Below are 27,070 nucleotides of genomic sequence, written 5' to 3'. Positions count from 1 at the left end.
CCGAGAATTTTTAACCTTTACAAGATAAAAATGTTTAAATTATGAACATTACAAGATCATATTTAAAAAGAAAATTCTATAAACTCGATTCATATAAAACGAAAAAAATAATTTATTAAGAAGTTTCCGTAGTTAAAGGGAATGTTGATATTGTTCTTTAAAGCTTCTGAATTTGAGTAGCTATGTATGCAAGTTGTATTGTTAATAATTAAAAAATATTTTGAATATATATTATCTTGTAATCATCTCAAACTATTTTAAAAAAATAAAATAAATAAATAATATGTATTTATAATTTAAATTTCAAAAAATTACTAAAAATCTTATATTTAAAATCTACTTTACTATTCAGTGATTTTCATATATTCATTTACAAGGAAATCAATTACTTTCCTATTTTCCGGTACAATTTTACACATGCAAAGTTTATTATAGAATATTTTCAAAGTGTAAAAAAGGAAGGCCTATCTTATGGCAAAGATAATATTTCAGTGAGATTATTACCCAGGTTTGGAAACCACGATTGTCGGTTTCATGTTTATCCCATTGGGGGTTTCCTTACCTGCGACGTTTCTCTTTAAATGTGCATACTGTATGAATGAATTCGTTTTTTGTTCTTAGTTTTTGTTGAGAGAGAGAAGAATGGTGGAAGGTGGTATATTGTGAAACCAGACAGGATAGAGTTCAACGACTGCTGGAAAACAACATGGGAGACACCTTATATTATGCGCCTGGCACTTTTGGCTGGGATTGGAGGGCTGCTCTTTGGTTACAATACAGGTAAATATTTAGACTCGGATCAGATCAAGTCGGACCCATAAATGAGAGGAAGTGTTTTTTTTTTCCGATCCACAAAACTAAAACTCGAGATTTTTCTTAAGAACATCGAGTAAGATATTAAAAATTATTGTATTTGTTGGGTGCACTGCTTTATATCCGTGAGGATTTCCAAGAAGTTGAAAAGAAAACATGGCTACAGGTTTTGAATTTTTGACCCTTTTTTGTGTGATGCATTGCTTTGATTATGGTTTCTTTGTTTCGTTAATATGACGAAGTGATGTTTTTTTTCTCTCTAGGAAGTCATAGTGAGTATGGCTGTAACAGGTGCCATTTTCGGTGCTGCAATAGGAGGATGGATGAACAATAGGTTTGGGCGAAAGCTATCAGTTTTGGTTGCAGATGTTCTCTTCTTTGTAGGTGTCATAGTCATGGCTTTGGCCCCAGCTCCATGGATGATCATTGTTGGAAGAGTTTTTGTTGGTTTAGGAGTCGGGATGGCCTCAATGACTGCACCTCTTTATATCTCTGAAGCTTCACCAGCTAGAAATCGTGGCGCACTTGTTAGCACCAATGGTTTGCTTATTACAGGGGGGCAATTCTTTTCTTACCTAATCAACCTGGCTTTTACCCATGTAAGTAATGATAATCACTGCAATTGAGGCTTTCAAGTGCAGATATTGCAACTGCAATCGATTGTTCTCGTCATTGTGTTTCAGGCTTCTGGAACTTGGCGTTGGATGCTTGGAGTTGCAGGACTGCCCGCCATGGTTCAGTTTTTCTTTATGTTGTCGCTTCCCGAGTCTCCTAGGTGGCTATACAGACGGGTTAGTGTCTTATACAAATAAGTGACAAAGTTCAGTGACATATATAGTGTATCCTAGAGAAGATTTATCCGGCAGATGAAGTCAAAGCTGAACTAACCGCCTTGAAAAACTCCATTGAAGCCGAAAAAGCCGACGAGAAAGCCATCGGATACAACTTGATAGCAAAGTTGAAAGGTGCATTAGGCAACGTTGTTGTCCGGAGGGGCCTATATGCCGGGGTAACAGTTCAAGTTGCCCAACAGTTTTCAGGCATCAACACGGTTATGTACTACAGTCCAACAATAGTTCAGTTAGCTGGATTCGCTTCCAACAAGACAGCATTGGCGCTTTCTTTGATTACATCTGGCCTCAACGCAGCCGGTTCCATTGTTAGTATGGCTTTTGTCGACAGATATGGCAGGAGGAGAATGATGATTATCTCCATGTTTGGTATCATTACTTGCCTTGTGATTTTATCAGCTGTGTTCTTCCAAGCTGCCAGCCATGCTCCCAAAATTAGCCAATTCGAGTCTACTCATTTCGCTGCAAATGGTACATGTCCGGGTTACGTTTCCGGCCCTAATCCGACTTCATGGAACTGCATGTCTTGCTTGAACGCCGATTGCGGGTTTTGTTCTAATGAAGCAAATGAAGTAAGTCATTTGCTAACTGCATGAAATGATGAATCCAACTATAGTGATGATAATCATCTAAGATCTAATCAGATCGATTTGTTCTTCTTATTCAGTATTCTCCAGGAGCATGCTTGGTAAAAACGAGACCTGGAAAACTCATGCCACAGACAATATCGTACTTGGTTCAAGTAAGGTTGCCCGAGCAGAATCGGTTTTTTAGCTGTCATCTTCCTCGGACTGTACATCATTTCATTCTCCCCTGGTATGGAAACTGTCCCGTGGATCGTCAACTCTGAGATTTACCCATTGAAATACAGAGGACTCGGTGGAGGCATCGCAGCAGTGTGTAATTGGACGAGCAATCTCATTGTTAGCCTCACCTCTTTAACACTTACGAAGGCTCTCGGTTCCTCCGGCACATTCCTCCTCTTTGCTGGCTATTGTGTCATCGGACTCATATTCATTTACTGGTTTGTTCCTGAAACCAAAGGGTTGCACTTTGAGGAAGTCGAGATGATACTTAGGTCTGGTTTCAAGCCATCGGCATTCAAGAGCAAGTCAAAGAATTATAGCCAATCAACTTAAGCTCGATTTGAAGCCGAATTCGTTATTTAAACTTATTTAGTAAAATGAATACATTTACAACAAACAAGTAGCTTGATACTTTTAGCATGTTTGATCACTAGCTCAACCTTGTATTTAATCTGGTTCATTGATAATCTGGGTTCTTTCAAGAGTGAAGAAGACTTCTGATCGTTCTCGAAGGAATTGTCTCTTTCTCAGCTGTTTGAAAAATGGATCCGATGGTACACTTTTTGATCTGCTCCGGCTCTAAATATAAACCCCATTAAGTCCAGATGCAGGAATCAAAATAACAAATAAGCACGTCGTTGAGATTTCTAAATGTCCCACACAATAAAAGCTACCAAGATTAATACATGTACCCAAGTTGAACATTCTATAAACTAAATAACAAAAACATGTTGATGGAATGTTTCAAAACATAGCATCATTAGAAAGTTCGAGAATTGTCCAAGCTTTTTTCTGCCAAATAGAAACGCCCAGTTCATATGTCAATTGTATTTGACTTCCCAGGTCAACCTTTTGGGAGATCCGCAGTGAGAGAAGGATAAGAAGATACAAAGCTTCAAGGGTTGTCCAAAACAAATTTAAGTCAATTTCTAATAAAAAAATCATCAACAACCAGTTAATTATCTAGTAGGATAAGACACTAGATTCCTTAAGAAAGGTTAGGGGTTCGAATCTTGATGTTTACGAATGGAGTAAACTAAGTTGGGAAGGTCACCATCACCTCTACAATACCCGATCTAGATTAGTCGATCAATAGATGAGATAAAATTGAACATATAAAACTCATCCTCAATGAAAACATTAAATGAAGCAAACTGAGCTGGTTACCTTCACAGATAAGACGCCATTTAACTTTGCTCATACTGTATATTTTCTTCATTTTGATTATAAGACCAATTTGAATCCTTTTGAAAGGAAATCATCCCTGCAAAAAACACAGAACCTTTATTAGGCATTACCTCAGAGGACATTGAATGGTTCAATGCACTCGAATCCATATTTTCCAAGTTACTCAAACAGAAAATGTGTCAAGTGAACTAAGGGATTGGTTACAAAAGACAATCTTAAGAAGTGCTTCAAACAAGTTGGAGTTCCACCAGTTTTTTACCTCTTCTTACAACTTTCGTCCATCAGTTTCTCTAGTTCATTTCGCTTCTCCATTTGCATTCTTTTCGGGTCATCGATTTGAATGAGGCTTCCTATATAAACCTCAGCACCAAATCTACCCGGACTACCACCGATCTTCACACTCCGCATCTTCTTCTTTTGTAGATCAAACCAGACAAACTTTCGGCTATTAATCTCGAACAGAACCTTATCAAGATCCTTGGAATAAGCTAATGGTTTTAGAAACGCTAGGGTGTTAATGGTTCTACTTCTTTGAACAGAAAGCAACAGAGTCCAAGATTCTTTCACCCCATATTCCTTCATAACCCAAACATCAATCTTCTCTTGGTCATAATTACAAACAGCACATAGGTGTCCCTCCAAGACACCCACATCCAACAGATAGCTCTTATCAACACAATCAGGTTGAGGCACTTCGATGAACTCTTCGGTTCCGAGATCGAAACCCACAATCGTATTCCTCATTCCGAATTCGATCCTCGGAGGCATCACCCAATGTAAAACCCCACCGGCCAGCACACCATAGCCTCGTCTATGCAAGAGATGGTAGAAAAATTGGAACATAAACCGAAGATAAAAAGGAAGCTTAGTGATTTTCCTCCAACAGTCCTTCTTTAAACTATAAACCTTGACCTCGTAATCGAAATAGTAACTTTCGTTCTCTTCATCGTCAGTTTTATTGAACGTCGCCATTCTCACGACCTTGTAATCGTTAGTTTTAACATCCAGTCCGAACCCATAAAAAATATACCCAGATTTACACGATTCACCTGACGGAGGATCGATTTCCGAAACGGGCAGTCGACGGAACTGCCGCGTGGACGGATTATAGAAGGCGAGATTTTTATCGCTGAGACGGAATGCGAGGATTCCGTTACACGACCCAAACACTTCAGTCCTAGCTCCGCTACTCAAAGGGTAATCGAGTGGAACGGCGTTATCCAGGGAATCGAATTCCACGGAATAGAGATGCAAACCTCTGAGGATGATGTTGAGATTGGATCTGGTCTTGATGGAACGGCTCAGATGATCCTTGATGAAATCAGGGTCGTCGATTAGAGAGCAGCATGACTTTGACAAGGTCTTGAAACGCACCAGGGACTTAACCGGTAGACGATTGAAGATATCGGTGATTACATCCATGTGAAGCTTAGTCGATTGATAGGTTTAGGGTTTAGAGGTGTTTTCTTTGGGATTTTTGGGGTTTGTTTGAGGGGGAAAAAGAGAATCGATAATGTCAAGAAGCGAATAGAGTGGGGCGACAGAGGTTGGGCAAGTGGTTGAAGAAGGTAATGACAACAATGGGTAATCTGCTTTATGTGTGAACACGCGTCGAACTCTTATCCCTTACCTTACGAATAAATAAGATGTTGTTTTATTGGACGTTTTTACTCAAAAATCATCTTAATATTATAATATTACTATTCATGCCCCGATTCTTCAAATTTTACTAATATAATATCCTTTCTGACTGAAAGAATATCAAGAATCGCGTCTTTGGTGGGTTTTGTCTGAGATGATACCACTATGAGAAGACGTATTAATGGAGATGCGTCTTCGTGGAAAATTCGAACTCATGGAAGACGTATTACAAGTGTCACGTCTTTCATTATTACTTTTCTATTATTACCTGTCTATTAGCCTTAAATCCCGCTCAATCACCCCTCCTCTATCCCCTGAATCCGAATATGAAACCCTACCAAAATTATTTTTACATTTTTTCTTTTATCAAACTAAATATATTTTGTCATAATTTTTAGAAGGTAAAATTATTTCTTTTATTATATTATATTTATTTAATATTTAATTATTGATTTTTTAAATATTCAATTATTTTATCAAAATTTATTATACCAATTATTTTTATTACTTTTTGCAATTGTAAAATAGATGGTGGGATGTTATGATAGAACGAAGATCACATATCGAGACATTTTGTCGATATAATAATAATATTAAATTATATTATTTAAATTATTGTGAATATATTTTTAACTTTTTTAGTATTATTTTATATTTTTAATTAGTATACTATTTATTTAATTAGGGGAGTGATCGTATAGTAGAAACATTTATTCGTTTTTGTTGATATACGACTCAACACTAAAAATTTTATCTACTACATCTCTCAAACTTCTCAAACCGTCTAACTCTCAATCTTTGAAACTCTCAAACTCTCAAAATGATGTGTATTTTAGCTATTGTTTACTATGATAGAGAAATTCAAGAAGATGAAACCAACGTTGTCTTCGTATCAAATCATTATATCACCTTATCCTTCAAGAGAAACATCTCTCTTGAGAAGCTAATCACAAAAATTTCAAGGAATGTTCATGTTGGAAGTAATAGAAAATTGTCATAATTTCAGTACAGATTTCCGATTGAACTATTTCCATTAACTTATACAGCGTTCAATCTATCCAATGATGACGATGTTGCTATAATGGTTGATGCTTATAATCAAAATTCAAATGATGTTACATATATGTATGCCACATTTGTTGAAGTGTCTGCAGTTCGTGGTATGTCATTATGCTCCAACTATGGGTTGGCTCAACAAGCTGATCAAGTTGACAACCCAACTCAAGTAATGTGTAATGATTTTACCTCGTTAATGGCAAATCTACATCCTAGTACCATTCCATCAAGTTTATTTGGGAGACATTCATCAGTAACTAGTTATAGTCTCTACCGAAGTGACTCCACAAACAATCTGTATGTCAACATCCCTTCCAATTTAAGGGGAAGACATTCATCTGCCAATTTTTTTGACCTAAATATGGATATGCCTTCGATACATCAATTTGTTCAATACCCATTTGACACGATGTCTTCATGTTCTAGGGGCATTTAACTGCGAGCTTCTTCTACCTCAATATGGAGATATATTCGACACAATATTCAGTTTGTGGCCCGTATGATACGATGCCTTCAAATTCAAGGGGAAGACATTCAACTATTAGCTTATTCGACATAAATATCAGTATACAAAAGAATCCTCATATCTACCAGAAAAACATCTTCGTGTGCCAGGTGCAGATAGTATTGAGGCTGGACTATTCGTTGAGCCCAAATCACTACAATTCAACATGGAATCCAATTATGATGTAAATGAAGTTCTCACAAATATGGTACAAATCGAACCTTAATGCAATGTATGGGCTATAATTTTCGGATATGCCTAATGTTGGTGACTACGGATTTAACTCACCAGTCAATGACGGTGACTTATATATCAGAATGGAGTTTTCATCCAAAGATGAAGTGATGATTGCAATTAAGAATTACAATATTCGTAATTATGTTCACTCTAGAGTCGACTGATCCACAACCGAAAAGTATGTCTGCCACTATGTCTAATATAATAACGGATGCAACTGGATGGTTCGTGTATCAAAGAGGAAGATGAAAAACAACATATGAGAACTAACGATATATAAAGGTCCTCATACATGTTGTACTAGAGGGATAAACCAAGACCATCCCAACTTGGACTCCAACATTATTTGCCATACCATCATGCTCATAATCAAAGCAAGCTCCCACATAGCTATTGTGGTGTTGATTTCATCTATACGATCTCAATATGGGTACATTGTCTCCTACAAGAAATCATAGAAGGCAAAGCAGAATATCATTAAAAAATTACACGGTGAGTGAGATTCATCTTACAACGAACTACCAAGTTAGTTTAACATAGTGTACAAACTAATTATGGACAATAGACGATTTCAAAACTTGTCATGCATACCGTAATGATCGAGTGCTTCGTGATCGATACCAATTCTACCAACTTTTCTAGACATACACACAGTGTATTAATGATGTGAAATACTGCAAGCCCGTGGTCCAAATTGATGAGACAATCTTGTATGGAAAATACAAGAAAATTTTACTATTGAAAGTTGTCTAAGATGGTAATTGCAACATTCTGTCAGTTGCTTTTGCCCTTGTTGAAGGAGAATATACAAATTCTTAGGCTTTTTTCTCAAAAACTTACGCTTACATGTTGTCAAGAGGGAAAAAATCTACATCATTTCAGATGTGGGGCTGGGATCAAAGCAACAATGGACTCTTTGGGTCCAATGTGGCCACCACCCCATATCCAACATCGGTATTGTATTTGACATAAAGTTGTAAACGTCATGAGAAATTTAAGAAGGATGATGAACGCCAATAACTTGTGCGCATGAGTATGTCACGATGCCTAATTTTATTTCTCAATCATTTTTATTTTTTATGTGAACTTTACAGTAAATAATACATATGATGCTTAGATTACGAACTATTACCTCAAACGTTTGAGTCCATGCTTAAAAATTTAAGAGGAAAAAACGAGCAATGATACTATTATATCGATGATTATATGTCATTGGATCTCTAAGTTGAGAGTTGGATCTCTAAGTTGAGAGTTGGATCTCTAAATTTATCGATTTTGATTGATTGATTACTAGATCAATTATCGATTATTACATCAAAATTAATTTAATTCAATTTGAATTAATATAAATTTTAATATTTTAAACAAGTTCCAAAAATTAAAAGTCATTGGATAAAGTTATAATTCATTTAAATTAATAACATGAAGTAAAACAAATTTTTATTTAATCTCACAATTCAAACACTTTATTTGATTATATGTCAATTTTTACATGTATTTTTTTATCAAAATTGAATTAATGATATATAGATATATAACTGTTATATATATATATATATATATATATATATATATAATTATCTCCGATATAAACAAAAAGAATTTATCAAATAAATTTAAATTTGATTTTGTTAAATTTAAAATTTTATTATATTCAAATTTAAATAATTTTTTAAAAAACCGATCATTTCTAATCAGGTATAAAAAAACCAGTATTTTTTTGGGTAAACTATGTATTAGTATAGTATATTTTAGTATCTAAACTTTTATTTTTTTAAAATCATACCTAACGTTTAGTTTTTGTTTCATTTTAATATCCCACCGATAAAAAGTTAACTTGTTTAGTACCTAAACTATCGGTTTTGGTCTGTTTTAATACCTAAACTTTCAGTTTTTTTAAAACTTAACGTTAATTTTTTAACGGAGCACAAACCAAGCGACCTCGGTGATAAAGGAATCGTTGTTGTTCCTTGATGTACCGGGTTTGAGTATCATAGATGGAAGAAGTGTGAGCGTTCAATGTCAAATAATTAAGAGTTATTTGTATATAAATATTACCTTGTACTTACCTCAGATTAATAAAAAAATGAACGAAGTACTAAAATAAAGAAAAAATTAAACTTTAGTACGATTTTAAAAAAATTAAAAATTTAGATATTAAAACTATTTAAAATTAATAGTTTAAATATTAAACGTGTAATTTATCTTATTATTTAATCCCTACGTCTACGTGTTGCAGCTGAATTATTAGAAATTAGAATCACGGTTTGGCCTATCTCATCCACCACGAAATCCACACGCGTCTCCCTTTCACAGGCTTCTCATTTTTTCATTGGATAAATTACAAAATTTCATTACTTAAACTTTATTTCATTATTATTTTGTTCAATAAATTTGAAATATTTCAATTTACTCATTAAATTTGTTTTAATCACTCGGATATTAAATTAAAAAGGGAAGAGTAACATGAAAGTCACATGTGCTTATATGGATTGAATATTTTTTGACATGGCATCCACGTCATTTTATTGCTTTTGTATTTGTTTTTCTTCCACAAATGAAAGCTTTATAATTTTATCCCCGTGACATTGAAATCACCATTCTCCAGTATTTTTTTCGACCACTGAAGACACCGATGAACACGCCTCATTGTCTCAAACCACACCATGGAATTCAACTCAAATCTCAAAAATCACGAAACTCTAAATCACTATAATATACAATATCCACCATCCAATCCAGTCAATATGAAATCAATATATATAGTTTATTTTCTTTAATCTATATTTCTCTACCCTCAGGGTTTGAAAAAATGTTAAACAATTAAGAAATCAAAGAGAATATGAAATCATGGAGTTTTCATACAAAAAATAAATAATGTTTTGAGATTATTTCTGTAACAATCTCTGAATGGGACATGTGATTGTTTAGGTTTGAGTCTAACGTTCATGTCAGGTCTAGGGGTTACAATTTCATGATTTTTAAAATAAAAATATCTAGGTATAACGTCGATAAATATTTAACGATGGAATAAACAAAAACAAAATTAAAGCAAAAGTTTAATAAATAAATTAAAAATATTTAAACTTTTTATTATTATTTTTTGAAAAAAAAATAATTTACAATTTATCTATTTTCTTCTTCTAGAAACTCTTCTTCATTGAAGATGACCCTGTTGGAACCTTCCCTCCCTCTGGCTACTTTCCCCCCATTCCTGCCCCTGATATCTTCTCTTTTGACATCCTGTCTGACCCTTCTGAGATTAAGGCCGCCTGGTTCTCTCCGTCTCCTCTTAAATATCCTAGAGCTGATGGCCTCCACACCCACTTCTTCCAAAATCACTGGGACTTAGTGGGCCCTTCCATTTGCTCTATGATATATTCTGTTTTCTCTGGCTCTGGCATCGACCCTAAGCTCAACAAAACATCCTCATTCTTATTCCTAAAACTTCTAGGCCTTCTAGCTTCAGCTATTTTTAGCCGATTAGCCTTTGTTGGTGGTCTATAAACTCATTACCAAGATTGTGGTTCAGAGATTGAAACCTATCCTTCCTAACCTCATTGCTCCTAACCAAACCAGTTTCATCTCTGGTAGGAGTATTTTTGAAAACGTGATTATCAATCAGGAAGTCATGCACTCCATGAAATCCAAAAAAAAGGAAATTAGGTTGGATGGCTGTCAAAATCGACCTTGAGAAGGTTTTCGATCTTCTCTGTTGGAAATTTATTTCGGATACCCTTAAAGAGATCGGCCTCTTCCCCGCCATCTCTCACCTGATCATGAACTGCATCACTATCGCCTCTTTCCAAGTCCAAATCAATGGGACCCTTACCTTTCCTTTTCGCCAAGGTGACCCTCTCTCTCCGTACCTTTTTGTTCTCACTATGGAAAGACTTGATCATAGCATCTCGAAAGCTGTTAATGATGGCTTGTGGAAACCTTTCTATCTCGTTAGAGGTGGCCTCCCGATTTCTATCTCCTTTTTGCTGATGATCTTATTCTTTTCGCTCGTGCCACCACTGATCAGGCTAGAATCTTGAGTAAAATCCTTGATGATTTTGGCCATTACTCGGGCCATAAGGTCAACAAAGCCAAATCCCAAGTTTTTTTCTCCGATAACACGTACCCTAAGCAGGCCCATACTGTTAGTACTTGCCTCGAAATCCAACAAGTCTCCAATCTGGGTACTTACCTTGGGACCGCGGTTATTCATAAGCGTATCACTAGTGATTTCTTTAGCTTCGTCCTCGACAAGATCCGTAATAAGTACGAGGGATGGTCGACAAATCATCTCTCCTTAGCTGGTAGGGTCGCTCTTTCAAATGCTGTCCTCTCTGCCATCCAGACTTATTTCATGCAAACTTGTAAACTTATCTGAAACTTCATTTGGGGATCGAATGACAAAAGCAAAGGCATCCCTCTTGTTCGTTGGTACACCATCACTCAACCTCGTTCTAGAGGTGGGCTCGGTCTTTCGTAATGTTCACACCCAAAACTCGGATTTCTTCATGAAGCTTTGCTACACTTTAGTTGCCTGCCCGGACAGCTATGGATTACCATTCTCCGCCAGAAATACAAGATGTTAGATCCGTGCCCGAACTCCATCTCTCGCCTTAATTGTTCCCACCTTTGGCGTTCCCTCGGTAGGTTTGGGAGAGCTTTCCAAGTTTCATCTCTTGGTCTATAGGAGATGGCAGCACCGTTTGTTTCTGGCACGATATTTGGATCTCGCATCATGCTCCCCTGTCTAATTGGTGCACTAACTTAGATGTGGTCAATGATAGTCTCCTGGTTTATGACGTGGTGGACACGTATGGCTCCTGGAACTGGTCCCTCATCTCCCATCTCATTACTCTTGAAGCTCTTAACCATATCCGCAAACATCCACCACCAGGATTCTCAGTCGGGTCGTGACCGTTGCTTTTGGAACCTTAGCAAAAACGGGACCTTTTCCATCAAATCGGCTAATCATAGCCTCTCCTCCCCAAATTGGAACGCTTGTGACCCTCTGTGGAGCTTAATTTGCAAATCCCATATTCCCGAGCGCATTGAGTACTTCCTTTGGCTTTCAATGAAAGATAAACTCCTCACCAACCTGAGTAGATGGCATCGCCGACTCTCCGATGACCCTTCCTGTCAAGTTTGCGGAGCCACTGAGGAATCTTCTATCCACGTCCCTAGGGACTGCAAGATTACTAAGGATCTTTGGATTTCTCTCCTCCATGGCCATCAAGAATTAGATTTGGATACCTGATTTACGTTCGTAAATAACTTTTCACATCTCTCGAGTGTGATTTATGATTTGTCAGTAATCTTTAAATAGTTTGATTTTTCAACAAACATAATTATTATATCATTTGATAATGGAGTTAAAAGCAAAGAGCAATTTGTTTTCTTGAATCAACTAAATGTTTGGCCGACTTTTTATCATTTTTATGCCAATTGAAAATTCACAGCATGTTCCCAATTACTTGGGGAATTTTCATTTACACGATACGTCAAATTATGATCTTAATCCCTTTACTATGCATGTCATGCTCACAAGCTAAGGTAACTTGTGGAATATAAGTATCCACGTGGCTTGGTTGATGATTATTGCTTGATTTATTGGTCATATCCACCCGCTGCTTGTTGTTGGTGTATATAAAATAATTTTATTTGTATTATTATTAAAATATATAAAATATTTATTACTCAATATCTAATAGGTACATGTGCCAGACATAAAACGAATGGAAAACGCAAATTTGCTCACAGTTATCCTCTTCCCAAGTTTCAGATCTAAAAGCAAGCCTTGTCTAAGCCTCCATTTTCCACCACTGTTAGATTCATATCCATATGGCCGGCGAAATGTCCGCCGGCGATCGAAATTCCGATGATCCCAGAACCCCACTCCTGCATGTTGACGGTCCGGTCGAACCGTCATCGAGCTCACCCTTTTCTCTCAAATCCTTGGTCACACTTAAAGCATTCTATGTCCTGTTAGGACCAATATTGTGTGCCATCGTCTGTCTTTTTGTCAAGTTCGATGGCCCGGTTACTAGCCGGAACATGCTGGCGGTTCTAGCCTGGGTGTTTTCGTGGTGGCTCACCGAGGCCGTGCCGATGCCGATCACCTCGATGGCGCCTCTGTTCTTGTTCCCTCTCTTCGGAATATCGTCTGCAGATGGTGTTGCACATTCTTATATGGACGATGTGATTACCCTGGTTCTGGGTAGCTTCATACTTGTTCTCGCCGTTGAACGTTACAATATTCATCGAAGATTGGCCTTAAATGTAAGTTTTTTTTCCCCGATTCGATATTTAAATTATTTTTTATTCGAATTACATCAGTGATGCCAATAATGTTGTTGTCGGGGTCTGGGTGAATTATTGTACGAATGGATAACATGGCTCATCAAATAATGGTTGCGCGTGGGTCACGCAGATCACATCACGATTCTGCGGGGAACCGGTTAATCCGCCTCTGCTCCTACTCGGCATTTGCGCCACCACATTCTTCGTCAGCATGTGGATGCACAACGTGGCATGCGCCGTCATGATGATGCCGGTGGCCACCGGGATTTTACAGCGGCTCCCGATTAGTTCTACTCGATCAAACCATATCCAAAACTTTTGTCGGGCTGTCATCCTCGGCGTCACGTACGCAGCCCCCATCGGCGGGATGAGCACGCTCACCGGAACGGGTGTCACCTTGATATTGGTGGCCATGTACAAGGGGTCCTATCCGGATGCCGATCCCATAGGTTACAACACGTGGTTCTTCTTCGGTTTCCCATTGGCCGTATTGATTTTCATAGCCTTGTGGGCGATTCTCTGTCTGCTGTATCTACGAAGGGGCTCTAGCCAGGCCCTCGCCCCATACTTGGACCGAGCCCACCTCAAGAGAGAACTCGACCAATTAGGTACATTTTACGACTTTTCCTCTATAAATTTAATGATCTCGAACGTAAATTACGATAATTCGACTTCTTTATTTGATATAAACAGGTCCGATGGCTTTTGCTGAGAAGATGGTTTTAGCTGTATTTGGGGTTAGTACATTAATAATGTATTTAAACTATAAGTCATTATTTTGAATATTGTTTTCGAATCGAGTGTATGAAATAATTTTTCGAACCAAGGTAAAATGACCAAATATGCAGATGATGGTAGCTTTGTGGATGACCAGAAGCATAACAGAAGACATTCCGGGATGGGGAGCTCTATTCTCTGGCCGTGCAGGCGATGGAACAGTCAGTGTGATATAAACTTTGGGTTTAATCCCTCTACTATTCTTAAATTCAAGATTTAGTCCATACAAATCTTAACCATGTAGGTTCTCATGGCTACACTTTTGTTCGTAATCCCGAACAAGAAGCAAAAGGGAGAGGCATTGATGGACTGGAACGAATGCAAGAAGCTACCATGGAACATTATTTTGTTGTTAGGAGCCGGTTTCGCTATAGCCGATGGCGTCCAGTCCAGTGGACTTGCCGATGTCTTATCGGGAACTCTAGATTTCCTCGAAGCGGTTCCGTATTTAGCTATTGCCCCCGCAGTGTGTGCGATCTGCGCCGTAATCACCGAGTTCATAACGTCGAACGATGCGACCGCGACCCTCGTGCTTCCACTCCTGATTCAAATGGCCAAAACCATGCATGTCCATCCGTTGCTCCTTATGATTCCTGGCGCAGTCGGGTCACAGTTCGCTTTCATGCTTCCGACTGCAACTCCATCGAACGTCGTCGGATTCACCACGGGGCATATAGACATTCCAAATATGGTCAAGACGGGAATACCACTCAAGATTGTCGGCACTGTAATTTTATCGATATTAATGCCTACGCTCGGTAAATTGGTCCTTCTTTCTTCTGTCACGTTAGCTCCGTAACGAATTTGAGCAACAAATTTTGGTGGGTGTTATTAATTAGTCCATTTTTTGTGATCGCAGGAGCTTTTGTTTTTGGGACAAACCGAGGAGTCCGATAGGTGCAATGGAAAGCATGATATGTATATAGGTTCATCACAAGCTGTATATCAACGTGAGAATGATGTTGCAACAAAGTCATTAGCTATGCCAAGAGGTGTGAGAGGATAATTCCCTTTGCCCTCTCATCTTGTTGTATATGTAATTCATTTGTATTTAAAAATTTTAGAGGGATCGTAGTAGAAAAAGCTGCTGTTTTTTTTTTAGAGATCTTGAATCCGACTTATTACGTTGTATATATATATATGCATTACTAGATATCAATGGTTAAAATATCACGAAAATTTTTAGTATAAATAGATAATAATACATAATATATCCATACCTTATAAATTCTTAACCCTAACAAGTTGGGATGGGCATGGGTCGTGTTGGGTCGGATTTTTGATCCACCCGATCCAATTCGAGAACAAGGGAGTCTCACCCGACCTGACCCGACTAAAATAAGGTTTCATCCGACCCGAATATATGACTTAGAAACCCGATATGAGCTGACTCGAAATAATAATAAAAATTATTTTTATTCAATAAAAATAGTGATTTAATTGAAAAAAATTATATATAGAGGGATATTATTATAAATATTCCTAAATATATAAGGTAAAATTATATTTATTTTGGTTGGGTTGGGTTGGGTCGGATATTTTTCACCCTAAACTCGAACTCAATCCGAATATCAAATTTAAAAAAAATCCAACTCAAACTCGTATTTTTTTAAAAAAATCCGATATGATCGGGTCAAGTCAGAACTCGTCGAATTCGGATTGAGTGCTCATCCCTACTAACAAGTGAGACGTCCATTCCTTGACACAACTCTAGATGAGAATTGCAAATCAATTATTAAAAAAAACCAATACAAAAAAAAATAGAACAAACATAAAAAAAACAAGAAAATGGGTAAATAATCAACCCAATATTAACCTAACATAATGTCTAATTTATTTTATCATAGATCGAATTAAATTTAAATCAAAACTAATTAACCTTAATAAAAAATAATCTAGACTCGATATCGAAACAATTCTAGATGAAAATTACGAATCAACCATTCAAAACAAAAAAACACAATAAAAAAACCAATAGAACAAACATCAAAAACTAAAAAATGGGTAGTAAATAGATTGTTTTGAAAACAATAGACTGTTATGATATTGATCTAACTCGAAAATAAATGATTTAATATTTGACATGATTTGAAAATTGATACGACCTGATATTAATATGATATAATATCGGATCTAACTTATTATATACTCGAACTTAATCCGAATTAATTAAATATTTGGTATAAATAGAAAGCAATTGAAACAATCAAACCGCAGGAAAATTCGGAAAATAAGCCAAATCGACCTAAACTCACACCAATTTTTAAAACATATTCCAAAACAACTGGAGAAAAAAGGTTAGTGAAAATTTTGTGGAATTTTTTTTGTTGGGTGTGAAACGATAGGAATTTGTGTGAGTAAGCCGAGCGGTGCGACGAGCAGTGCCTCCGTCGCACAGAGGCTCAGGCAACCGGCAGCACAACGTGATCGTGGTACCACTTCTACTTCTACATCGAACCACTTGGATAATTCACCGTCTATCAGGATGAAGGGGCTTTTCAAATCAAAGCCGCGAACTCCAGCCGATATTGTGCGGCAAACGCGTGGTCTCCTCGGCTACGCATCCCGCACCACCGATGGCAATGATTCCAAGCGGGAAGAGAAGGTTCGTCACTGAAATATACCTTTGATCTGGATTCGTCGGCATGTGATTAGTTGCAATTGGAATTAAATATGTATGATTTTTGTTGTGCCTGAGGAGTTATTTGATTTAAACGAAAGTCGCGTATTTTGATCTTAGTTCTTTTGATACAGATGGAAGAATTATTTAAAAATTTAAGGGAGTTGAAATCCATTCTCTATGGAAATAGTGAATCTGAGCCAGTCTCTGAAGCTTGTGCGCAACTGACTGAAGAGTTCTTCAGGGAGAACACGCTGCGGCTCTTGATCACTTGTCTTCCTAAATTGAACTTGGAGGTAAATGGGTTGACTTACTAGACAATGTTTAGATGTGGAATTTTCCTTTGCAAGAGTAGTAGTTGTTGCGGCCCTATAAGTTTATCCTGTTGTTGCTTGTATGATAATTGACAAGTGGGTTCTTTTGCAGGCGAGGAAAGATGCCACTCAAGTTGTTGCCAATTTGCAAAGGCAACAGTGCATTCGCGGTTGATTGCTTCTGATTACTTGGAGGCGAACTTAGATCTTTTGGATATTTTATTTGCAGGGTAAGTGGTAATCTTACAAGATTTATTACTTTCTTATTAATAGGTTGGTCTTCAATTTGAATTTATTTGTTTCTGGATCTTTGTATCTGTGTTATCTAGTTGGAGTTTGGATGACTTAATGCTAGAGCTAAGATGATAGTTACTGTTAGTTTTCAGTTTTTGTTTTATTCTTTTGAATAAGCAAAAGAGATTGTGGAAGCACTTCTGTTACTGGTTTCTTCTTATTGATCGACTCACATGTGTGCTAAGCATTTGCCCTGTTTACAATGGAGCTATAATCCTAATTTATGGATGATTTCTGGTTTATGCAACTCTTTGGTTAGATTGCCAAATTGAGGTTTATGGCGTGTCCATAATTTAATCACCAGGTTCTGATTCTTAAATGTTGTTTATTCAGTTATGAGAACACAGACATGGCTTTACATTATGGTGCAATGTTGAGAGAGTGCATAAGGCATCAGATTGTTGCAAGGTGAGAGTATTCTACCTAGTTAATTTATTCCTTTATAACTTGGTTTCTCTTCCTTTAAGTGAATAAATGAATATCCGATTTTTTTCTAATTCTTCTTTCTAATAAGCTATTTTCCCATCATGGTTGCACTCGAGACAATCCAATATTTACCTTAAGATTTTTCTTTTATAATATATCTTTTAAATTTGAAAGAGAACTTTATCTCCTAAAATTTGCAGTAAAAAGTTTCAAATTAATTGAAGATTTTCAGATATGTTATTAGCTCTATTTGACATGTTCTGTTTGAAGTACAGGTATGTTTTGGAGTCGGAGCACATGAAGAAGTTTTTTGACTATATACAACTTCCAAATTTTGACATTGCTGCTGATGCTGCTGCAACTTTTAAGGTTATGTATTGCTACTCTAATGATTTTGTTTTTCTCCCATTTTCTTCCTGCCTCTTACTACTGCACTTTTGACTCTGTGTTTGTTATTGAAATCTAGTTTAAGAAAACACCTGTTGTTTTGTTTGTTGTAATTTTTTAAGTAGGGCTTGTTTGCCTTTCTATTTTATTTTGATGAAACGAAGATGTTTTCTGATTTCAATACATCAATCAAGGTTTTTGTTTGATGTTGAGTAATCCTCTATGAATTTCCTCATCTTCCTTCCTTTCTTTCTTTAAGGGTTTTGTATTGTGCATCTGACTTTTGATGCCATGTCACATTTTGTTTTCTTATAGGAGCTCTTGACAAGGCATAAGTCCACTGTAGCTGAATTTCTTTCCAAGAACTATGATTGGGTAAGTATTGCTCCTCAATTACTTTCATCTATTAAAACGTGGTCTTTTGATGTTAACATATGAGCAGGGTACTTAGAAAATCTCATCTGTTCATAATACATTTTCGCTCTCCATTATTGTCAGCTTGAAAAGTGCTTCCATTAGAATCACTTTATTTGCTCTTTCATATTTGACTACATATTTTATTCACATGGTTATACATTGCAATGATGCTAGGATCAACTACATTAAGATTCTGTTGAGTTCTTCATAGTGCTTTTTTTTTCTCCTTGCTGGTGATGGTGGTGTTGAAATTTTTTACCAGTTAGATACTTAGAGCTCAATGAAATTAAGTGCGTTTGTTATTTCAGTTTTTTGTTAGATACATAGAGCTCAATGAAATTAAGTGCGTTGTTATTTCAGTTTTTTGCAGAATATAACTCAAAGTTGCTGGAATCTAGCAACTACATTACGAGACGACAAGCTATCAAGGTTCGACCCTTACAAAAAAAGGCAACTATTTTAGCATTTCTTTTTCAATCAAAACAAAAGCTTGCTTGAATTCACATCAGTATTTGTTATGGGTTCATTTTCTAATTTAAAACTGAAAATGGGATGTTTGAGGAGTGGAAAGATTCTCTTACCTGCCTGGGGTCTGAAACATCTATAGTTAGTCAATTGATGGGTGTCAAAATCTGTTGCTTACTTTTTGGCAACTCAATGCAAGTGAATTTCTGCTTTTAAACTGTCAGAATCTTAGTAGTATGAAGATCATGTTATTTTTTTGTGCGGTCGCAATTGCAGGTCCACTTTAAGTTGCTAGGGAGACCTTTTCTATTATTTTTCATTTTTTTTCTTTATGTTATAGTTGCTGGGAGATATTCTGTTGGACCGCTCAAATTCAGCCGTCATGACGAAATTTGTGAGCTCAAGGGATAACTTAAGGATTCTTATGAATCTTCTAAGGGTACTTCGCTTCTGCCAATTTCTTGCTTTCATGTTTTGTCTATCCGACATCGTTTATCATGGTTTAATGTTATTTTTTTGCTGGTAATAAACTCCATCTTAAATGTAGCTATGAATATGATCATCTCGGTAGATGCAATTACTTGAGATTTTCAATACTCAAACGTTAATGACCAACGATGACGTTTTTAAATTTGGTGTTATCATATGGAGTAAACTTGAAGCACCAACTATAGATCCCTTAATTGCAGGAATCAAGCAAGAGCATTCAAATAGAAGCTTTTCATGTTTTCAAGGTGCCATGTTAAATTTCTTCTCCTCTGATGTTCAAACTCGATAATTTGATACGTTAAATTGCACACAATGTCCTCTTCTTACTTGCATCTTTTGATCTATGTTTCTACAGTTGTTTGCCGCAAAACAGAATAAGCCTCCAGACATCGTTAGCATACTTGTTGCTAATAAAAGCAAGCTTCTACGATTGTTTGCGGATTTGAAGACTAATAAAGGTGCAACAAGAGAAAAGAAAAAAAACACACATGGTAACATTATTTTTCCTTGAAATGTGTGGTTTAGCACTTCATTCATAGTTCCCTGTTTGATGTCATGCAGAGGATGAACGGTTTGAGGCTGATAAGGCTCAGGTCGTCAAAGAAATCGCAGCCCTTGAGCTTAGAGATTGCCTATAGTGAACTCTAGTCTACTGTAATCTCTCTTTTCCTCTTATATTTTCCTCTTGTTTGAATAACTACACAAATTGACTGCATCATATAGTGATTTGTCGTCCTGTGGGAAGGACTGTAATTTGTTAAAAGGAAAGAAAGGGTTCTTCATTTGTGATCCCTTTCCTTGGAAGTCCTGCTGATCTTATATAATTTTTTCTAATCTTTAAATTAGTTTTGGTTAAGAGTTATGTGTTCCGAATTGGATATATGCATTACATTTAAACTTCGTTATATTGAAAAAAGTAAATGAAAAATTATGCATTTGTGTAAAAAATCTTCGTTAGAGATTCACCCATTAAAATTAAGTTTGCGATCTGAGTCGATCTAGATTAATCAATACGAAATCTTAAAACTAAAGGGTAACAAAAAAAAAATCAACTATACAATTACATAAATATGAGAGTAATGATAGATACACACGATCTAACACAGCTAGGGATGGCATTGGGTGGGTTGGTCGGGTTTTTGTCACCCGACCCAGAAGAAATGATCTCCACCTGACCCGACTCGACCCGACGAAATAAGGTTTCACTCGACCTGACCCCAAATATGATTTAGAAAGCCGACCCAACCCAACCGAATAATAAAAAAAATATATTTTTATTCAATAAAAATTAACTTATTTAAAAAATATATATAAGGGTAATATTGTAATTACCTAAATATAAGGTAAAATTATATATTTTTCGGTCGTCGAGTCGGATTTTTTCATCTTCCGACCCGAACCTGATTTTTTTATAAAAATCTAATCCGATCGGAACCCTCGATTCGGGTTGCCATCCCTAATTACACAAATTTAAAATTAACAGTTAGACTTATTTAATCTGTTAACCACGCATTCATAATTATCTATATTTGAAACCATCAATTAGAGTTATTGCAAAGTACCTATGAGACACGAGTGAAAAAAGGGATTCTCTCTCTCTCCTCCTCTTTCATCTCCATCGACTCATTTTTATCTACCTTCATTTTCTCTTCTCGCTGGAATTCTCCACCAACTCATGCTTGTATCGGCGTTAACATCGATTCTTCGCTCAAATTAAAAAAGGGTGAATTGTAATGACCGATACAACCTTTTAATAGTATCAATAGAATTAATATTTAAAATAAATAATAAATCAATATTGAGCAAAAATAATAATTAAATATTGAAAACTTTCACGATGTTTAAAATTAACTTTAATTATAAAATAATTGGCCAGCCCTATTTATGCAAAATGCAACTTTATTCGTCAAATACGCGTAATGATGGTATCACACTTTGCTTAGCACCACAAGAAGGATACATCATCATGTCGTTATTATTATTAATATTCCGTATTATACTTTAATTTATAAAATAAATAAATTTTAATTAAACCCAAATTTCATATTTCTAGAGGATTTGTTTCCATTTTGGAAATCAAATTTGTGCATCGAATTCGATTCTATCAGAACATTAAAAACATTGAATCTTTAGACGTTTTTATCGATTTTAAGTATAATTTAAATATTTATTTTTATTAAGTTTTTTAATTGAATATAGAATATTTTGCTTAAATGTACCATTGCTCCCTAAAATATAATTTTCTACCGAGTTCTTTAAAATATTTTGAAATGTTTTTCCTTAAACTTTAAATCGCTATCATTTATCTTAAAACGTTAATCAGTAAAAAAAAACTTCAGTGGTCAATCAAAACATGACGTGCCACTTCTTAAATTTTATTTTATTTACCCGAATAAATTAAAACAATTAAAAAGAAAAATAATAAAAAATACCCTCAAATAAAATCCAAAATCATACTATGTTTATGAAATATGAACAGAGCTTGCGAGAAGCGGTGCACCAGCCAGCGTACGAATCGTGGAGGTACAGCCAGTCGGAGGACGAGCAATACAAGAAATGGTGAAGCCAAAGGGAAAAGGACTTGCTCTTGTTCCTCGCGCCGTAGCATATCGACCGCGTCTTCCAATATCTTTCTGAGCTCGGGTCTTTCGGTTATGTTCAGCACCGGCATGTCGGTGCTGTTGCTAGCTCGGCATAGCAATGGCAGCCATGATGTTAGCATCCACAGCGTTGTTAGATAAGGAAGGAGAAGGAGACAGTAAAGAAAGTGTTAGAGAAGATGATTGTCTGCCATTGAAGCAAATTATCGAGCAGGTTTCACGACGCTGAGGGTTACGAATCTTCAAGTCAAAAACTAACTTATATGTTGTTTTTCTAACCCAAAATCAAGCTCGTCCCCCTTATCAATCTTATATATTTTTCAATTTATATATTTTTATTAATTTAAATTTATAAATTTATATAATTTTTTACAAAATTTAAAAGATAAATCAGTGGAGTAAAAGAGTAAATATATATATTCTTTTAATTTTAATTAATATTTAAAAAGTGATAATAAAAATTAAAAATAGCAAATTTGATAGCAAACAAGGAAAAATATAGCTGGTTTGGGAAAATAAATTTTAACAAATTGTGAAAATAAAAATACTATAAATTTTGAAATAAGGTAAGGGTATTTTTGAAATAAGTCTTTTGTTTCAATGGCATTTTAGTCCAAGTCGAAGAATAAAAAATAAATACATAAGCTTTGGATGGGACTAATTTCCTGGTAAAAGGCCATAACATTTTTGTTGGGAATAGTTTATTACTGGTGGGAATATTGCAATTCAAACAGAATATTAAATTTAAAAAAATATCCCCCAAAAATCTTATCCTCCATCCAAACAGCCCTAAGGTGTGTTTGGTTCGTAGAATCTTACATTACCAATGAGCTTTTTTTTTGAATTATATTCTCACGTTTGGTTACGAATCTTACATCATTGGAATACTCTTTTCCCAATAGTAGCGTTTTTGGTTAAAATGGAATGTCTTTACCTTCAAATTCTTTGGTAATCTTACATTCCCCAACTTTAGATAAAAATAATATTGGACTAATAAATTCTTTTTATAATATCTTTCTAAATTTTTATTTTTATACTTTACTCAAAACTATAAAAATAATAATATACAAAGAGTTTGATTTACTAAAATATTAATAATTTTGAGAATTTAAAATATTTTCTATTTTTAATTTTACTATTTATAATTTTATGGGATGAAAAAATAGTATTATTGTAAAAATATAATTATTTAAAAATAATATTTACTACCATAATATTTTTTAATATTATATTATATTTTAGATAAATAATATGATAATTATGAACATTATTTAAAAATATAAATTTAATATATAATTTATTAATTATATATTAAATGTAATTTCTGCTAAAAAGTTAAATAATATAACGATTAAAATATTTTTATGAATTTTCATTCAATATATAAATTAGTATTAAACGTTTAACTTTAAAAAATATATCACAAGGATAATTTGGCTAAAATATGCATCTAAGTAATCTTATATTCCTCCAACCAAACACTATAATCTTACATTACTGTTAAACAAACCAAACAAGTAATACAATATTCCTATAGTAATGTTACATTCCAGTAATGTTATTCCCAAAGGTAATCTATATTTCATGAACCAAACGCCCCCCATGGTGCATTTAAGCCAATTTTTTAATTGGCATTGGCAAGAGACATGGTAGTTCTGTTGTACTGCGCCTTAATATACGATTAAGAAAATGTGCTATCGAAAATATTAATATTTTAAACATTTTCAATAAAACGCTACTTAATATATTTTTTATCGAAAATTAATTTCACTACCTAATTTTAATAGAAAAAACATTTTAATAACACTCAATAATTTTTCGATAAAAAATAAAATTTTAGAATAGCGCTTTCGAAATGTTAAACATTTTAGGAATTGAATTCATTAAAATAAAGAACTTCCTAAAAGGCGACGAAATACACATGGCTGTGACCACCATATCACCACTTTAATCACCACCGTAGACTTTTCAAACAAACAACCATCAACCTCACACACAGTGGACCCAATGGAAATGACCTGACAAGACCACCTTCTTTTTATTATTCCGTCGATGGTTTCTTATTCACCGTCCGTAACTTCACCCAGAGCATATACGAGAGAGGGTTAAACTTTGATTGATCCCTTTATTATGCTTGTGTTGATATTTAATCATTATACTTAATTTAGAGGTTAAACCTTGAAATTAGTTCTTTAAAATACTCTTTGGCTCCTTGATTTTAATTTGTTGGATGGGATTTTTTTTTTTAAAATCATATAAAATTTCAGGGTAGAGTATACTTTAATTAATTACCAAATTATAGATATGAATGACCAAATCTAATGATTTTTTTTAATTATTAGCCAGAAATATTAATTTTACATAGTTCAGTGTCCTCTAGTGTATTTTATCTAATATTTAATCCAAGTAGTTAATAGGATTAACAAATTGGACTAAATAATGATATAATTAAAGACTGGAGATTAAAACCGGAATTAAACCGAGGGACCAAAATTAAAGTTCAGTGGCTTCTAGTGTATTTTATCTGAATTAGCTGGTGTTATTTATTGAGTGCTTAAAATTCGTTTCTTGTTTGCTAAAGAGATGGTTTCGTTGGAAGATTCTCACTCCAATTCGAGCCGGTTCCTCTGGGTCGAAACTTGTATACTCCGGTTCACCATCCGCCGCCAGAATCCACAGACACGCCGGCCGTTCCATGCGTACGGTTCGCTCCAATTTCTACCAAAGCGCCGATAACAGCAGCTGTTCTTTCACCAGTGCGGTTCCGAACGGTCTGGTTTTGTCTCCGAGAATCTCAATCAGTTATCGACATGCGGCTCGGCGAACTGGTTTCCAAAGCTAAATCGGTTAAGTCCGAGTCAGAAAACGAGGAGTTTTTGGACATTTCTCAGGCATTCAGTGATTTTTCCGCTTGTAGCAGCGATATCTCCGGTGAGTTGCAGCGACTTGCGAGCTTGCCGTCGCCGGAAAACATCTTGAAAGAGAGCAACAGTGGAGCCGAAGTCGAACCGGAACCGTGTCACGGGTTTCTGCAGAGAGAGAACTTCTCGACGGAAATCATCGAAAGTATCTCGCCGGAGGATCTTCAACCGACTGTCAAGATCTGCATCGACGGCTTACAATCATCGTCCGTTGCGGTGAAGCGGTCGGCTGCTGCTAAGCTAAGGTTACTAGCGAAGAACCGCGTGGATAACCGTGCGTTAATCGGAGAGTCTGGCGCTGTCCCTGCTCTGATTCCGCTCTTACGAAACAGCGACCCTTGGACTCAAGAGCACGCCGTGACTGCGTTACTGAATCTGTCTCTTTTCGAAGCTAACAAAACCCTAATCATAAATGCCGGAGCTATAAAATCATTAGTGTATGTTCTCAAGACAGGCACCAAAACTTCAAAGCAAAACGCGGCGTGCGCGCTTCTGAGTTTAGCTTTGGTTGACGAAAACAAGACTTCGATCGGAGCATGTGGTGCGATCCCGCCGCTGGTATCTCTTCTGATGACCGGATCCAACAGAGGCAAGAAAGATGCACTGACAACTCTTTATAAGCTCTGTTCAGCCAGGCAGAACAAAGAGAGGGCTGTGAGTGCTGGTGCAGTTAGGCCTTTGGTGGGGATGGTGGGTGAGCAAGGGACTGGCATGTCGGAGAAGGCAATGGTTGTTCTCAGTAGCTTGGCGGGAATCAAGGAAGGAAGGGAAGCTATTGTAGAAGAAGCTGGGATTGCAGCACTTGTGGAGGCGATCGAAGATGGTTCCGTCAAGGGGAAGGAGTTCGCCGTGTGGACACTGTTGCAGCTGTGTGCTGATAACGTTAGGAATCGTGGTTTGCTTGTTAGGGAAGGTGGGATACCCCCTCTCGTGGCGCTTTCTCAGACTGGGAGTGTCAGGGCTAAGCATAAGGTAATTGCAGTTGAAAGCTTCATAAATTACTCTATAGTTTAAGCTTGAAACTTTGATTCTCTAATGACAGTGCAGTTTATAGTTTATTGAATTGCTTGATTGGTTAAGTATCTTAGCTTGGATGATCAGAACCGTGCATTTCTTAGAGTAGATGAGTATTGTAGTGCATCCATGCATGTATATGTTCAAATATTCGATATGCCTCACGTCTTAATTTTGCAGGCGGAAACACTTCTTGGGTATCTAAGAGAACCAAGGCAAGATGCTTCATCATCTAGTCCTTAGACAAGGGAAATTTAATTACTCGTAGAGGAAATCATACCTTGGTAAAAAAAATTCCTTTTTTCCCCCCTTGTTTATAGGGAGTGTTTTGATGGGTTGTACAGTGTGGTTGAGAAATGATCGAGCAAGTAAAAAGAAGAAGAAAAATTAGGGGAGGCTCAAGAGACTGACATTTAGATCTATGATTTTGAGTAGGTTTTGGGGTTGTTTCCCCTCTTGTTTAATTGTTCTGAAGGGTGGAATACTTGCTTGGCATGTGGGTTTCGGATTAATTAGATTTGGGTTATTCTCCTTGTGTTTTGTTTAGGCGACCCAAATTCTATTTGCATAGTTTGTATCGACCGATTACTAGTTGTCGGTTTTCTACATAGTGAAAATGGACAGTCTTGTGGATGATACGCTCTAAAATCTTGTAGCTTCAACTTTATGCAATGGAAACAACAGTTAGGTTTCGTGTGTAAGTTATCACATATCATATACCGTTTTCCTTTTATACATTTTCATGATAATCGCTGTGCTCTTGCTGGATATTCGAGCAATGTATCGGTGCCTGGTATTTCTCTTTGTTTCCCTCAAGTTTTCCCGGATGGGGAATGGGGAATTTATGAGAGATGCATTATCGTTGGAAGCATTGAATATAGAGCATAAGGTGGATGGATATGGTGGCCATGGGTAGGGCCCTGGATGTGCACATATTTGGTGTTAAATAATA

General features: G+C 36.0%; 2 protein-coding genes and 3 pseudogenes across 2 annotated transcripts; 4 read left to right on the top strand and 1 right to left on the bottom strand.

The window, feature by feature from the left end:
• Positions 1–642: 642 nt before the first annotated feature.
• LOC120151833 lies at positions 643–2,803 on the top strand (annotated as a pseudogene).
• A 460-nt stretch (positions 2,804–3,263) lies between these two features.
• Positions 3,264–5,219, bottom strand: LOC120151860 (F-box protein CPR1-like). Its single transcript, XM_039164184.1, has 3 exons — positions 3,918–5,219; positions 3,638–3,734; positions 3,264–3,376 (listed from the first exon to the last, which is right to left on the bottom strand). The coding sequence occupies exons 1-2, from the start codon at positions 5,078–5,080 to the stop codon at positions 3,695–3,697; spliced, it is 1,203 nt and encodes a 400-aa protein (XP_039020115.1). The 5' UTR covers positions 5,081–5,219; the 3' UTR covers positions 3,264–3,376; positions 3,638–3,694.
• Positions 5,220–12,830: 7,611 nt separating this feature from the next.
• Positions 12,831–15,274, top strand: LOC120151859 (tonoplast dicarboxylate transporter-like). The gene is made up of 6 exons (XM_039164182.1): positions 12,831–13,373; positions 13,525–14,002; positions 14,088–14,131; positions 14,243–14,338; positions 14,416–14,929; positions 15,031–15,274. The coding sequence occupies exons 1-6, from the start codon at positions 12,936–12,938 to the stop codon at positions 15,066–15,068; spliced, it is 1,608 nt and encodes a 535-aa protein (XP_039020113.1). The 5' UTR covers positions 12,831–12,935; the 3' UTR covers positions 15,069–15,274.
• A 1,127-nt stretch (positions 15,275–16,401) lies between these two features.
• LOC120151722 lies at positions 16,402–20,387 on the top strand (annotated as a pseudogene).
• Positions 20,388–24,725: 4,338 nt separating this feature from the next.
• Positions 24,726–26,829, top strand: LOC120151850 (annotated as a pseudogene).
• Positions 26,830–27,070: the final 241 nt, after the last annotated feature.

The sequence above is a fragment of the Hibiscus syriacus genome, unplaced genomic scaffold, assembly GCF_006381635.1.
Source record: "Hibiscus syriacus cultivar Baekdansim isolate YM2019G1 unplaced genomic scaffold, ASM638163v2 tig00111069_pilon, whole genome shotgun sequence".
NCBI lineage: Eukaryota > Viridiplantae > Streptophyta > Magnoliopsida > Malvales > Malvaceae > Hibiscus > Hibiscus syriacus.
This window is presented reverse-complemented; position numbering and strand designations above follow the sequence as displayed.